At 38.3% G+C, this 16539-nt stretch overlaps 2 protein-coding genes across 5 annotated transcripts; both read left to right on the top strand.

Moving 5' to 3' along the window:
• On the top strand, positions 1-633 carry LOC112167640 (calcium-binding protein KRP1). The gene has a single exon (XM_024304688.2). The coding sequence runs from the start codon at positions 132-134 to the stop codon at positions 489-491; it is 360 nt and encodes a 119-aa protein (XP_024160456.1). The 5' UTR covers positions 1-131; the 3' UTR covers positions 492-633.
• An 11973-nt stretch (positions 634-12606) lies between these two features.
• Positions 12607-16306, top strand: LOC112167637 (G-type lectin S-receptor-like serine/threonine-protein kinase SD1-1). Of its 4 annotated transcripts, none has more exons than XM_024304681.2 (7): positions 12607-14122; positions 14306-14419; positions 14604-14758; positions 14863-15073; positions 15200-15440; positions 15548-15698; positions 15791-16306. In XM_024304681.2, the coding sequence occupies exons 1-7, from the start codon at positions 12796-12798 to the stop codon at positions 16085-16087; spliced, it is 2496 nt and encodes an 831-aa protein (XP_024160449.1). In that variant the 5' UTR covers positions 12607-12795; the 3' UTR covers positions 16088-16306. The 4 variants fall into 4 exon arrangements, with proteins under 4 accessions (XP_024160449.1, XP_040363340.1, XP_024160450.1 ...); XM_040507406.1 differs by having other exon boundaries at positions 15611-15698; XM_024304682.2 differs by having other exon boundaries at positions 14309-14419.
• Positions 16307-16539: the final 233 nt, after the last annotated feature.

The raw sequence follows: 16539 nt of genomic DNA on the forward strand, positions 1-16539 counted from the left end.
AGTTGTCTTCCATGGGCACTCTTTCTTGGAAAACCCATCACCCCCATCTCTTCCTTTATATACCCATCTCCCATATATCTCTCTCCCCAACAAACATACCCTAATTCTCTCTTTCATCTCCCAAATCATCAATGGCTTCTTCTCAGCAAAACGCACAAGCAAATTTCCAAGACTTGCTGCCCACCATGGCCGACAAGCTCGGCGGGGACGGTTTGATCGGCGAGCTCTGTAATGGGTTCAATCTTCTGATGGATCCCGCCAAAGGGGTCATCACCTTCGATAGCCTCAAGAGGAACTCGGCCCTGCTGGGCTTGCAGGACCTGGGCGACGACGATCTACGGTCTATGTTGCAGGAAGGCGATTTCGACGGCGATGGGGCGCTAAATCAGATGGAGTTTTGCGTGTTGATGTTTAGATTGAGTCCCGAGCTTATGGAGGAGTCTCGTCTCTGGCTGGACGATGCTCTTCAATACGAGTTTAAGCATTGCTGATGGAGATTTCTTCAGGATTAATTCAATGTTTCTGGGGTTTTTCTTGATTTCTTTTTCCGGTGATTATTGTTGTTGTTATTGGATTAAGGAAGGAAAAAATATACAGAAATGAAATTGACATTTGACTCATTGTTTCAGATCATCCTGTGTTTCTTGTTTGATCTATTATTGCCTTGGACTCTTGTTTAAAGGAAATTGATTCTGGGATTGCAATTACTTTTTTGATCAAAACTCCAAAATGCAGTTGATTCATTTTTCAGTGAATAGAAATGATCCAATGAAGCAGAGCACTTCAAACATTGAATGAATTTTCGATAGGGGAATCTGGAGCTTCGCAGAAAGTCTGTTTCTTACTTTCTTTTTTAATCAAATCATTCTCCTAGAAAGCCTAAAATTCTCTGCCATACTATAATTTTTAACTTAAAATGTAGACTCCAGAGTCCAGACCAAAAGAAACAAACTTAAAATGTAGACTTTCGACGAAAGATATATAGCATCTTTGTTTGTGGACGAATATTCATACCGTGGAAGATGGTAGACTTGGTCTAATCTTCCGGGCCATGTGTATGACCATAATCACAGCACCCATCAAGAGATTACAACTAAGGACAAGCAACAATTGACTAACACTGCGCATACTCACTCTAAAGATGAGAGACTAACATGTCAATAAATCACACTACGAAGGTTGAACTGGACAGCTAATCGAGCTAAATTGACCAAAGTAGGTAGCAATAATTGGGACAAGGTCTGACCACAATAGATAACTATTGGGTAGGCCATCCCAGGATCTCCCGAAAACTTCAACATAGACTGATAATGAGACGCACGACCTTAAGCCGGCAGAAGACTGGGTTCTATTAACAACGAACTAGCTACCTAACTCTAGCCACTCGTCGGAGTCCACGACCGGAACCCTAACTCGAAAGAGAAAGGACTTATTTGAGATCTGAACATAGATCCAAAAACTTCAAATAACTAAAAGTCTCAAACCAAAAGCAATTGATAACGAAGATAAGACCTCCATAGCTCGGCAACCACAGTCTACCCATTTGTACCATACCACGCTTAGTTGGAAAACCTCGGTGATTAACTGCCACCTCCAACCCCTAACACCACTGATCTGAATTGCACCACTTCGATCGCGAACAACACTTGTTGATCCACTGATCGCAACAAGCTCATGCGACTGCTTCAAACAAATCACTATTTGCGCCTGCAAGCCCACCGATTGAAACAACCCCATCTCTGAGCCCCACCTCTTCAATTGTAGGGGAGAGTTAGGGCTGGCAAATTCTCCCGAACCAAACCGTACGAACCGCATCCGAGCTGAGCCAAGTGAATTGGTAGCCGAAAACTCAATAACCGAAGTCTTGGTACGATACAACCGTACCGAATCCACATACACAGTACGATAATGGTTTTGATTTTCATATATACATGGTATACCGTACCGTATCGAATTTATGTATAATACTCATATTTTTTTAATATTTTATTGTTCTCTTCTTTCTGACGCATCTTCTCTCTTCTCTTTCTTCTTTCTTCTTTCTTCTTTTTCTTTCTTTTGCTATCTCTTTCTGTCTCTTCTTGTCTCCTTCTTTTTAGTTTTTTTATTCTTCTCTCTTCTCTTTTCTTCTTTTTTATTCTTTTCTCTTCTCTTTCTTCTTTCTTCTTACTTCTTCTTCTTTCTTTCCCCGTCTCTTCTGTCTCTCTTCTTCTTCTTGAAAAATGCAACCTGTAAAGTGCTTCTCTCTGCTCTATTCCCAGAATCTGAATCAAACTTGGCCCTGGAACTCTCTTTTACTTCAAGTAAGTTTCTTTTCTTGCTTATGTTGATTTTACTTACTGGGAAGAAAAATCTGGTTTTGGGTGTAGTTGGTGTTGAATAAAGTCTAAAACTTTTGTTTGATTTTAGCTGAGGTTGCAGATCCGAGGTTGCTTCTTCCTTTACCACAATCACTCTTCCATCACTGTGTGTGGTATGGAGACTAGAGAGACCCATAACCATGTGGGTCGAAAAGTTCTCAGAAGGAGAAAACAGAAGAAGAAGGGATCGGTGATGTATAGGTGACAGGTTTGTGGCCCAATGTCAAACTCGGTTACAAACCCAACCGTACCAAACCGACAGATTAAATCGGTAAACCAACTTCTCGGTATACGGGATTTTGTGGCCGGTAATGGTATAGTTTTTTGCATACCAGTATAAGTTGGTAAGGTACATGGTATTAGCCCGTAAGCTCCGGTACCGAACCAAACCCAGCCCTAAGGAGAGTGGAATAAGACTCGAGCTAGCCACAACAACACTTATCTCAGTATCCTAGCCATCATCACCACCCCACCACTGCTACACCGCTGGCATCATCGACCCTCCACCAGCTTCAGTCCAACCCGCTCGCACCATCATTGATGCTCCGCCCGTCCAAATTGTTTTCTCTAGAGCCCGTACATGGATCGCCGCCTAAATTGGTCGCCTTTACAGCGATCCAATCCCCCTGGCTTGCTTCTTCGTCAACCATAGTGAAGCTCGATCCCATAACCCCTTCATCTGATCAAACCGCTCGGCATTAGCAATCACCAAATCTACCTGGTCCGACACCAGATCGATCTTGATCTCTACCACCACCAAATCCACCCAACCTTTACCAAAAGCCATGGACATTTCACCCCTCATCCTCCCAAACACAAGACCTGACCTTCTCGTCCAACAACCACTTCCCAAGGACGTGCAACCAGACGAAGATAAAACTCTCAAAGAAAACTCGAGCGGCACGACTTTTTGTTTCTAATCTTGAATATACTTTTATGTATTGTTAAAGATGGATTAACTTTAATTTCTTGAAAATGACTTCATTTCTTGCTTCCAAATCTACCAACAGAGTGTACGAATTCTAGCAAAAGTATTGCTATCACAAGCCCATTTTAGAAACAAATCTTGGAATACATACAAGTAACTAGCATTCAATATATTGGTAAAAATTGGCTATTGTCCAAACATTCTTTGTAAAATGACAAGCTCCAAATATATGATCTACAGTTTAATTATCACAGTTACAAAGAGGACAAGACTATCATTTAGAACTCTAAATCTAGAGAGTATATCTCGTCTTAAACCTTCCCCAAAGAAGAAGCCAACTGAAAATTTTAAGGGCTAAATACTGGTTACTACCCTGTGATTTAGGTCCAAAATCAATTCAGTCTCTAGACTTCTAATTTTATCAAAACCACCCATGTATTTCCAATTTTGATCTAATAGGTCCAATCTGTTAGTTTTCTGATAATTGAGTCATTTAACTTATTGACGTGACTCATATATGGCCTATGTTTTATGATGTGGTGTTGAGGTGGTATGTATAGTCAATTTAGGAGTGGGTCTCACTATTAGAAATCTATCAAATAAAAAGTTTTTCATCAAATAATCCAACTATATATAAGTTGAACCCATAGCAGAATATTAAACATATTGGACTTATTATATCAAAATTGAAAATACAGGGGTGTTTTTGATGAAATTTGAAGTCCAGGGATTGAATTAATTTTGGATCTAAACCACAGGATAGTAACCAATATTTAGCCCAAATTTTATTTTTTGGTAAAATGTTAAGTTTTCCCATCTTCTTAATAAGTTCAATCTGATCATGTTTGTTTAGATAACCATATTGCAACCAAGTTGCGGATTTAATAGAAAACTTGCCATTAGAGGTCTGTCCCTAAACAAATTCATCCTCTTGATTAGTAAGACGAATAGGACTTCTTGGTCCACAATACTTTTATTAAAATAGTCAAGAAATTTTCTTGTGTTCCAAGTTATATTATGTAGAAAATCCTCCATAGTATCTTCCAGTTAATCAACATTTTATGTGCATCAGTAAGAAGTTCATAAAGAGGGAAAGAGAAAGCTCAATTCAAAGACCTGAAATTGATAATTTTATCATTACCAATGATCCACCTCATAGCTTGCATAATAAAGTCTCTTGTTTGAAGAAGCTTCTCCTCTCTTTTATTTATTTCTTTATTTATTTTTATGGGAGGTAATGCATTTGTTTCCTTCTAATATGATATATTCTATTTACTATCTTATCCTTAAGGCTGTTGGAGATACTTACTTCCAAACATGTGTTTCCAAAATCTTTCTTATTTGCATATACTCAACAAAGTAAATTCATGATTTAACCATTTGAAAGTTAAGTCACCCTCTAAAGATCATCTTTGTAAATATATATATATATATATATATATATATATATATAAATGTAAACAAAAATCGTTTATTTATTTGATTGCATCAAACATATGAACAACTTTAATGAAAGTTTACAGTCTAATGATTAACCTTCTATTGCTTGATACAATGGATACATATTTGTCTATAAATATTAGGTCGGAATAAGTGAATGGTAAAAGTAAAAATGTATTGGAATGGTCTACTCATTTCATTTCATAACCCCTTTATATAAGGAGAGAATTACAATGGAAAGAACAATTACAATGATGATATTAACTACTGATTGGTTCGTAATCCATGCTGATTGATGTTAATCGGTAATTGCTTGATTCCCTCTCCGTCAATCACTTTGACGAAGGCACACAATATGTTTTTCCTTTAACACTCTCCCTTGTGCCAAGTCAAAGACGAAATGGTGCATGAGTTGTTGCCTCACTAAAAACCTTGCCAAGTAACAATAAAAATCCTGTGGGACAAAAATACACCTTGGTCGAAGGAAAAGAGCACAACGCACCTTTTACATTTGAGTATGACATGTGTGTGTTAGACTCCCCCTGACGTCTACACCTCCCCCTGATACTTACATTAATCTAGGGAGCTTGGAAAGTCTTCGCATTTTTATGCTTTTCACATGTTTCTCAAATATGTCCTTAGGCAATGATTTGGTGAACAAATCTGCCACATTCTCCTCAGACCTTACTTGATTCATTTGAATCTTGAGGAGAGTCTGTTGTTGCTGATTGTAGGACAACTTTGGCAATATGTGTTTTATGTTCTCACCCTTAATATAACCTAGCTTCATCTGTTCGATGCAAGCTGCATTGTGTTTGAAAATGCAAGTAGGCTCTTTAGTGGTAGAACTCAAACCACTAGTCCCTCGAATATGTGCAATGATAGTTCTTAACCATACACACTCAAGAACCGCCTCATGTAGAACAATGATCTCTGAGTGGTTCGAGGAGGTAGCCACAAAGGTTTGCTTGGTTGATCTCCAAGATATCGCTGTGTTCCAATTGGTAAATACATAACCAGTTTGGGAACGATGTGTGGGTCAGATACGTATCCAGTATCAGCAAAACCGACCAAAACGTCATTTGGCGTTTTAGTGTAGTGAGTGGCATTTTCGCCATAAACATTTCCTTTAGGGATTGCAGTTCCATCTGCGGTCCCTCTTGTCTCTCTGTAGGGAAAGAACAGTCCCAAGTCAATGGTTCCTTTTAGGTATCGAAAATGTTCTTGATACCATTCCAGTGACGCTGCGCTGGCGCTAAGCTAAATCTAGCTAACAAGTTCACTGAGAATGCAATGTCTGGTCAAGTAAACTGGACTAAGTACAATAATGCGCCTATTGCACTTAGATGGGGAATTTCATCTCCCAACACTTGTTCGTCATCTTCCTTTGGACGAAATGGATCTTTCCTTGCATCCAAACTTCGACCGATCATGGGAGTGTTAGCAGGATGTGCTTTGTCCATGTTATATCGCCTGACTTTTGGACATATGCAGACTGGTGGATTAATATTCCACAAACTCGGTGTTCTAGTTCAAGACCTAGATAGAATCGAGTTTTCCCAAGATCCTTCATCTCAAATTCGGATTTCAAGTAGCTCGCGGTTTCTCTTATTTCATCAAGAGTACCTGTTACGTTCATATCATCGACATATACTGCTACAATTGCAAATCCGGAACTTGTTTTCTTTATGAATACGCAGGGGCATAATTCATCGTTCTTATATCCCTTCCTAATCAAGTAGTCACTTAGACGGGTATACCACATCCGTCTGGATTGTTTCAATCCGTAAAGTGAGCATTTCAATTTAATTGCAAACGCACTCTGTGGTTTAGAGTCTCTTGACTTGGGTAATGTAAGGCCATTAGGCATTTTTCATATATATCTCTGAATCTAGATCCCCATAGAGATATGCAGTAACCACATCTATGAGCTGCATTTCCAGTCCTTCAGAAATTACTAAGCTAACTAAGTAGCGGAATGTTATAACATCTATTACGGGAGAGTATGTCTCCTTGTAGTCAATTCCAGGGCGTTGTGAGAAACCTTCCGCCACAAGGCGAGCCTTGTACCTCAGGACTTCATTCTTCTCATTACGCTTTCTGACAAAGACTCATTTATGTCCTACAGGCTTTACACTTGGTGGGGTTAGCACTACCTGACCAAATACCTGTCCCTTTGTCAGAGAATCTAATTCTACCTGGATTAGTTTATTTCATTTAGGCCAATCTGCTCTTTGTTGACATTTTTCAACAGAGCGTGGTTCGATATCATCTTGCTCTATGATTCCTTGAGCAACAGTATATATCATCAATGTGTATGGAAGATCTTTCTATCAACTCATACGCACTCTCGTAATCCTTTGAGATTTCTTTGTTCTCTGGAATCATTTCAAACATCGGAGCGTCCTCCAGTATTGATTCATGGACATAACTATAATCAGAGATAATCTCATGAGAGAGATTCTATACATTGATGATTGGTTTGTGCCTTCGGCTCCCCCGTCCACTCCCCTGCCGTCTTCGGCTCTCCTAAAGTCTCTTCGGTGAGAAGAGCACTGTTACCTCCTCTCTAAGAATCTGTGTCGATTTCGACGTCAACCGCCGCGGCGACAAGTTTATCATTCGAATCCCAGGTTTGTAAAAGAGTTAATTATATATAAGTGCATCTTTGAATATTTTTTTAGCCATAAGGCCACCAACTATTTTTTTTCCCTCATAAGGACACTAGATTTAAAATGGATTAATTTTAGTTTACCCCCCTGAGGTTTGGGGGTGTCATCATTTCACCCCCTCTACTTTCAATTTTGAATTTTTACCCCCTAAACTTTCCAATTTCAATCAGCCGTGTCCAATTTCTACCATTCCATCCAAATTGGACGTTAAGTTTGACCCTTGAGGGCTAAAATGGTCATTTCAACATAAAAAAAAAACTGTTTTTTAGTTTTTTTTTCCCTTCTGTTTCTTCGTTTTTTTTTTGTTTGTTTTTTTATTTATTTTTTATTTTGTCTTCAACTTAAACACCACAAGTTATAATAGGTTTATAAAAATAAAAAAATACTCTAGGTGGTTGAAAACCGCTCGCTGGTCTACGATATTTGTGATATATCTCCGATAAAGTGAAAATTTTTAAGATATATCCCCAATAAAGTGGAGAAATATTTGTAAAAAATAATTTTACACTTTATCTGTAAATAAATATCTGTATATCCCCAATAAAGTGAAGAAATATCTGTGTAAAATCATTTTTGGTCTATGATATTTGTGATATATCTCCAATAAATTGAAGAATTTTAGGATATATCCCCAATAAAGTGAAGAAATATCTGTAAAAAATGATTTTATACTTTATCTGTAAATAAATGTCTGTATATCCCCAATAAAGTGAAGAAATATCTGTGTAAAATCATTTTTTACAGATATTTATTTACAGATAAAGTGTAAAATTATTTTTTACAGATATTTCTTCACTTTATTGGAGATATATCCTAAATCCTTCACTTTATCAGAGATATGTCACAAATATTGTAGACCAGTGAGCAGCTTTCAACCACCTAGAGTATTTTTTTTTGTTTTTATAAACCTATTATAACTTGTGGTGTATAGGTTGAAGACAAAAAAAAACAAAGAAACAGAAGGGGAAAAGAAAAAAAACTAAAAAACAAATTTTTTTTTTATGTTGAAATGACAATTTTAGCCCTCAAGGGTCAAACTTAACGTTCAATTTGGACGGAATAGTATAAATTGGACACGGCTAATTGAAATTGGAAAGTTTAGGGGGTAAAAATTTAAAATTGAAAGTAGAGGGGGTGAAATGATGACACCCCCAAACCTCAGGGGGGTAAACTGAAATTAATCCATTTAAAATAGTGTTATATTTTGGATATAAAAATCAACATATTTACATAAATGCCATTAGAGTAAAAAGTCAACAACCATTCTCTCTCTCCTCTCTGGCTAGGTCTCCGGTCAACTTCGACGGGTCTCTAGCTAACTTTTGGCAAACTCAGGCAACCACAAAATCCACTGTCACTAACACCAAAAGCTAGTGTGGCTAGCAACAAAAATTACTCTGATGAGATTTCCGGCAAACTCCGGTGATGTCACAAAAACTATTGTCACCAACAATAAAGACTACTGTTACTAGTAAAAGATACACTCCCAAAAATCAAAAGCTACTAACACCATTAACAAAATCTACTGTCACGAATACAAAAAGATACTCTCACCAGCAACAAATGGCTACTATCACCATCACCAGTAACAAAAGCTACTTTTACCATCACCAAAAGTTACTATCAATCAAAACAAAAACTACACTAACCAACACCAAAACCTACTCTCACAAAAACCAAAAGCTATACCAAGTAGAAAAAAAGCTACTCCCATAAACTGAGATAGTTATTCTCAAAGTCTAACAAAGCTATGAAAATAAAAAGCTCCTTTTATAGTTTTAAAAACCTACTATCATAGTTGTAAAAATCTATTACAATAGATGCAGAAACCTACTGTCAATGTGCTAAAAAGCCATTATAACAAAAGCTACTAACATCAGCTTAAAAAGATACTAACAAACACATAGAAAACTACTATCACCTTGTTGAAAAACTACTATAACATTTATAAAGAGCTACTAATGTGAAATCTATCAAAATGAAAACAAAAACTCTTAACATCAATTTGAAAATATACGAGCATAAGAAACTAGAAAGCTACTATCACTTGGTTAAATAGCTATTTATAACAGTTGTAAAGAGCAACAACATTCCTTGAGCATCAACATTTTGATTAAACACGAAATAATTCATATCGAGATATCTAGTCAATCCCACCAGCTATTCAAGAAACAAATATTCTAGTAGCAATCTTCTTCTTTCAAGATCAGAACAAGTAGCTTTCTGTGCATAGAATATGGAGAAATTTTTCAACATATACTAAACTCACAAAAAGAATCATAACCTATAGAATAGAAAAGGTTAGAGGAGACTCCTGTTATTATTCAGGATGTTCTCTATGAGGACTCTTGTACTGACGCTCGAGATCAAGGTTTTATGTCCCCCTCGACGCATTTAGTTCATTCTAATATAATAGTCAGGCGTGGGGCTGAGGCTCTCAGCTTGACTGGGTTCCAAACCCCTTCAAAAAAAAAAAATCATAACCTATAGAATAGAAAAGTAAGCGAATAACTGCAGCAGTGGAGAACCAAATTAACAATCCAGATTCAACAAAAGAGCAACTTATATAATCATAAAGGAAAAGGAAATCAGAGTGTTTCATTATTGATCTGTCAAGAGGTCAAAGCACTCCTCAAGGCCAACTCAATCATTTCTCTTCCATCTCTGTCATCCCCTCAGGGCCTTTCTTCACCAGAAACTCATGGAAGATGAAGAAAAAACTTCTCGTCTGTTTCTCGCTAATTTAGCTTTAGCCTCTCCAATTTTCCCTAATTCAAACCAAACAAAATTCAAATCAATTGGTATTTACACAATCCCCCAATTTGAAAACTCTAATTTCACAACCAATCAATACGGTCTTAATTAATAAGCAAAAACTCTAACTCTGGAGAACACAAAATAAAGAGTTAAAGTGAAAAGAATAGACCATGGTAGTGGATAGTTTCTTGTAATCTGAAGTGGATCGAAGCCAGGGAGTCACGAAGAGCTACCGTGGCTCTCAGCAGCCTTTGACCACCAGAATTCCGGACTGGATATGCGAAGAGGTTAGACAAGAAAAGCTCCGGCTCCGGCTTGCTTCGACAGTTATACTCCAGCCTGCTTCGACTCAGACAACTAGATCTGCTTCCCCGGCCTGGCCAATTGGACCTTCGTGAGTCGTCGAATTCAATTGTTATTGCGGCTATCCGAACTCAGCTCCTACTCCGGCCTACTTCGCCTCGGAGAGTTGCACCTGCTTCCATGGCCTGGCCAATCGGACCTCAGTGCTTCATTGTTTGATTTTCCACCGCTTTGACACCATTCGAAGCTACGAGATCCCTCGTCGGACGGCTCAAATTAAAGAAAACCCTAGAAAACCGGAATGAGGAAAAGAAGACGGGTCTGACGGCCGGAGAGAGAGAAGATTTCGCCAGAGAGAGAGAGAGAGAAAGAGAAGGGGTGGAACGGTTAGTATTTTTACGTGGAAGGGTAAAATCGTCAAAAATGAGATAATTTGAAAATATAAGTGGCCTTATGTGTATAAAAAAAATTAGGTGACCTTATGGCTAATTAAAGTTTTAAAATGACACTTGTGTGTAATTTTGAGACATTTCACTTTTCCATTAACCTTATTGTCGGCAAAAATCTCTCATAAAAGAAAGCTATCTAATTTTCCTAAATGTAACTTTGTTAGTGACCCATAAACTCCCAAATTCTGAAGGCGCACCCAGAGAAAATTTATTATGCCAGCAGAAAACATATTCACGTTCGTCCTCTTCAACAACCCTTACGAACAGTTCGTTGAACTTAATTCGAATTCACATGAGCTCGCTGAATCTCAAATTTCATTTTAGACCTTAGTTTAGGCAAAGCTGCTGGCATTTTTCTATAGGGCACAGCCCCACCCGCTTTCCGTGAGACGATGGTAATCTGTTCCTTATTCCCCCAAAACTAGTTGATTGATTTAATCAGTCTCTCTCTGTGTAGTTCCCTTCTTTTAATGTGAACTAGAAACTGCCAGCACACCATGTGAGTTATGGGATCAACATCTTCCCTTATCTCACTCTCGATTCTAATTTAGTTAAGCCCTAAATTATATGCTTGCAGTCTCTGAAAAATCTAAAATCTAGCTAATGCTCTGTGCAGCAGTCACTGTTCTTCTCCCCCAGCTGTCCATTATATCTATGCATGGATGACCAGTTATATTTAGAATAAACTAATGAGCAGCAAACACTAAGCATATAAATTATGATTTATTGTGGTGGGAGTCGAAGAGGGTGGCAAATGAATTATGAGAGTGATTGGGTTTGATTTCTGTTTGCATTAAAGACGAAAAAACGACAGCTAGTAGATAGAGTCTGTGGTGTTGTGCGGAAGACGCAAATGAGTCCCACACACACGGATTCAATAATACCAATACTCCCTCCATTTTAGCCACCCGGTGTAGAATGGGAATGGGGTTTTAATACAAAAGGCCTCGGCATTAGTGTGTGTGGGGTAATTCCTTATAAACCAAGGATGACTCTTCACCTTTCTGATGTGGGATTCCAAATGGCTCTAATCTAAGCCACACTTTTCCAACAATCTCCACCTTGGCGTGATTCGAGCCATCTTCAATTGTCTCATGATCCGAATTCCAATAGCTCCACCTTGACCACAAGCATCCAATTTCAAATCTTGTGATCCCAATCCAAATGGGAGCCCCTCCAAATTGCAACTCGACCGTATGAGACACCAAGTCTCAAGCGTAACCTGGCTTTGATACCACTTGTTGTGTGGAAGACACAAATGAGTCCCACACACACGGATTCAATAATGCCGATACTCCCCCCATTTTAGCCACCCGGTGTAGAACGGGTATGGGGTTTTAATACAAAAAGCCTCGGCATTAGTGTGTATGGTACCATTCCTTATAAACCAAGGATGACTCTTCACATTTCTGATGTGGGATTCCAAATGGCTCTAATCTAAGCCACACTTTTCCAACATGTGGGTGATTTGATTGGGAGGGAGGAGCAAAATGGTAAATAAATAACGTAAATTACTGATTCAGGAACGCGGGAGCTTTGGATAAGAGAATACGTACAAGAAATCAAAAGAAAATTTATTACCTCTGACTTGTCAAACACCAATAGTGTTTTTCCACCGTACTTTGACGGTTGACTAACGATGACTATAATACTGTTGCTGGAGAAAGGCAACGTTGTTTTATTCCTAATCTCTTATCTCTTGACAAAGTTCATTTTTGTATAACACTAAATGTTGCCTGCTTTTGACTAAGATGTATGCATGCTTATTAGTCAATAGGCCTTCACAGAATTTGCATATTTTCTTCTAGATCCTCAACCACCCCATGTTTTTTTCTCTGTTTCGATCAACCATACATTTTCTTTCCTTTTTTTTTTTTTGAATATGAATGCAACCCGAAGAGTCGGTAGCTAATGTAGAAAAATTAAATTCAATGGGTGATCTGTGTTTTGTGGTGTTTAGTACCAGTTTGCTGTTTCTGTTGTTCACAGGTTCATTTGCAGTTGACAGCATCAGTCCCTCGCAGTCTATCAGTGATAATGACAGCGCCTTGGTTTCAAGTGATGGAACATTTATGTTGGGTTTCTTCAGTCCAGGTAACTCGAAACACCGTTACTTGGGAATTTGGTACAAAAACATCCCAGTTAGAACTGTTGTTTGGGTTGCAAATCGGTGCAACCCGATTGATGACTCATCCGGTGTGTTGATGATAAACAGCACAGGATATCTTGTGCTGTTGGGTCAGAATAAGAGTGTAGTTTGGTGGACAAGTTTAGCTAAGTATACCCAGAGTGTAATGGTACAGCTATTAGATTCTGGAAACTTGGTAGTAAGAGATCTGACAGATGGAAAGTCATTGTGGCAAAGCTTCGATTATCCTTCTGATACATTGTTACCAGAAATGAAGATGGGATGGGACTTTAGGACAGGTCTTAAAAGGGGATTATCAGCATGGAACAATTCAGAAGACCCATGTCCAGGGGAATTCACTTATGGAATTGAAATGGAACCTCATGCATACCCTGAGGCATATTTTCGGAAAGGTGGCCTGAAATTTTATCGTTCTGGCCCATGGAATGGCCTAAGATTCAGTGGTGCACCAGAACTAAGGCCTAATCCAATTTATAGTTTCTATTTTGTGTATAATGATGATGAAGTTTACTACATGTACAAACTTCAAAGCAAGTCCGTAATTTCAATCATGGTCTTAAATGGAACCACTAGCACACGCGATCGCCTTACATGGATTGGAGCCGAGCAAACTTGGAGGGCCTATGCATCAGTACCTAGAGATTTCTGTGATCAATATAACCTCTGTGGAGCAAATGCAAATTGTATCATCAGTAACAATCCAGTATGTGAATGTCTACAAGGATTCATGCCTAAGTCACCAGAGAAATGGAATTCGACAGACTGGTCACTTGGATGTATGCGCAAGAAACCCCTAAGCTGCCAGGAAAGTGATAAAGATGGGTTTGTCAAGTTCAATAACTTGAAATTGCCGGATACTACACATTCTTGGCTGAACAAAAGTATGAACATCAAGGAATGCAGAGCCAAATGCTTGAACAACTGTTCCTGTATGGCTTATACAAGCTCGGACATCAGAGCAGGAGGTTCTGGCTGCGCCATTTGGTTTGGTGATCTACTAGATATCAGAAAGTTTCCGGATGCTGGCCAGGGTCTATACATTCGAATGTCGGCTTCAGAGATAGGTATGGTACTTTGTAACATGAACTTCTGAAATACTTTTATGTGAATTCAGTTATTCTTGCTAGGGTGTTTCAAGAATGTCATTGTTGTCTTTATATCTAAGACATTAAACTTGCTTTCTCAATTTTCTCCGGGCCTACAATCTAATATTTTATCTACTTTACTGCATCATCAACCATGACAAGAAGATGATGGTAAAATGAAGACAGGAATTATAGTTGCTGTTGTGATAGGCGCAGTTTTTTCAGGAATGCTCTTAGTTGGCTACTACGTCTACCGATGCAGGACCAAATTGAAAGGTAGACTAACTTTTAAAAATTAAGTTTAATTCTGTTTGATTGGATTTGGATGAGCTCAAATGTCTAAAGGGATTGAAAGTACTATCTGCTTTGAATAAGTTTTAGTGCGTTTAAATTTTTCTTGTACACTTCTCTTATAGGCTACACTCTCGAGCTAACATTAGGTTCATTTATACTGTATCAGAGACAGAAAAACGAGAAGAAAATCTGAAGAATGAAGGGGCAGAAAAGGAGGACCTGGAGCTCCCGCTCTTCAACATAAGCACAATAGCTAGTGCAACAGATAACTTTTCAGATGATATGAAGCTTGGAGAAGGTGGCTTTGGACCTGTTTACAGGGTAAACTTTCATCTTGCTTCAGAATAATGGCCAAAACTAACAAAGAATGACTTCATACTGAATTCCACAATACTTGAAATTTGAAATAATGTATAAACTTACAGGGGACACTAGAAGGTGGACAAGAAATTGCTGTGAAGAGGCTTTCAAGCAGTTCTGGCCAAGGATTTGACGAGTTCATGAATGAAATTATAATGATTGCTAAACTTCAGCACCGAAATCTTGTAAAGATTCTTGGTTGTTGCGTGCAAGAAGAGGAGAAAATGCTGATGTACGAATACATGCCCAACGGAAGCCTGGACAACTTCATTTTTGGTATGGACTTTTGAAATATTATAAAACTCTAGTGAAATTAGTTTTGTCCATAGTAGATAAACAGTTTCATATAGAGAATAGTTGGATTTGGATTAACATTATACTATTGGAATGATGGACTTGCAGATCAAACAAGGGCAGTACTGTTAGATTGGCCTAAACGTTTCCACATCATTTGTGGGATTGCTCGGGGTCTCCTCTATCTCCACCAAGATTCCAGGCTAAGGATTATACATAGAGATCTAAAAGCAAGTAATGTTCTACTTGATGATGAAATGAATCCCAAAATTTCAGACTTTGGCTTGGCTAGAATATTAACTGGAGGAGATCAGACTGGAGGAAATACTAAGAGAGTGGTCGGGACATAGTAAGTTTTCCTCTGAACATTTTTCTTGATAGACATCTGTACTTTTAATAATCGACATCAATGGTTTAGTTTTTCTTACTAATCTGCAATGTTTCTACTTACTACAGTGGCTACATGGCACCTGAATATGCTGCTGATGGGGTATTTTCTGTGAAATCTGATGTCTTTAGCTTCGGGGTATTGGTGCTGGAGATTTTAAGTAGAAGGCGAAACAAGGGTTTTTATCATCCAGACACAAGCCATAATCTTATTGGAAATGTGAGTAACTGAGTATCAAATAAAAAGTTCTTCCTCTTCCTTGTTAAACCTTTATACATAGAGATTGACGAATGGGGTTTGACGTTTTTCAGGCTTGGAGATCGTGGAATGAAGGAAGGCCTTTAGAATTGATTGATTCCTGGTTAGAGAGCTCATGTAATCTATCGGAAGTGTTACGTTGCATCCAAGTTGGTCTTTTGTGCTTGCAACATCATCCTGAGGATCGGCCAAGCATGGCGTCTGTGGTTATAATGTTGGGAAGTGATATTGCATTAGCTCAACCTAAACAACCTGGTTTCTTTCTGGAAAAGGAACATAAAGCAGGCCCTGATATAGGTAATGAATCATCAACCAATGAAATATCCATTTCGCTTTTGCAAGCTCGGTAAGGATCGATTTGTGTAGCTAGGTTCATGCTGCTTTGTTAAGGACATGTTTATATATTTAAAACAAGTAACTTTTAGATCTATACGCCAGAAATTATAGTTCAACATGAGGTAACCTGATTCAGAACAAGAAACATTCACTTTGCAACTCATATTGATGTATCCAAGTAGAAGCCAATTTTATAAAAATTGGTGGAAAACGAATGTTGTTTCTTTTCTTTAGATTAGAGGGGGAAGACATTTTATACACAGTAACACTTGGCTCTGTGCTACTCTAAAGTCTATTACAATATATGGGGGGAGCAAGAAGCTGCCGGGTCAATTGTCGCTTCATATAACGTGCTTCATTGATAAGCTCGGCCAATGACGGCACAGACCGGCCAGTTCAGCAAAGCTCACCCTTCGTGCATTTGACATTCTGACCCAACTCAAGGAGGAGAACTGCCCTTAAACAT

The sequence above is a fragment of the Rosa chinensis genome, chromosome 5, assembly GCF_002994745.2.
Source record: "Rosa chinensis cultivar Old Blush chromosome 5, RchiOBHm-V2, whole genome shotgun sequence".
Classification (NCBI taxonomy): domain Eukaryota; kingdom Viridiplantae; phylum Streptophyta; class Magnoliopsida; order Rosales; family Rosaceae; genus Rosa; species Rosa chinensis.

Bases quoted from the DNA above. Each gene is read 5' to 3' on its own strand.
- LOC112167640 (XM_024304688.2), top strand. From the start codon at position 132: ATGGCTTCTTCTCAGCAAAACGCACAAGCAAATTTCCAAGACTTGCTG.
- LOC112167637 (XM_024304681.2), top strand. From the start codon at position 12,796: ATGCAACCCGAAGAGTCGGTAGCTAATGTAGAAAAATTAAATTCAATG. The intron at 14,420-14,603 runs GTAGACTAACTT...ATACTGTATCAG, and splicing joins ATGCAGGACCAAATTGAAAG to AGACAGAAAAACGAGAAGAA. The intron at 15,441-15,547 runs GTAAGTTTTCCT...TACTTACTACAG, and splicing joins AAGAGAGTGGTCGGGACATA to TGGCTACATGGCACCTGAAT.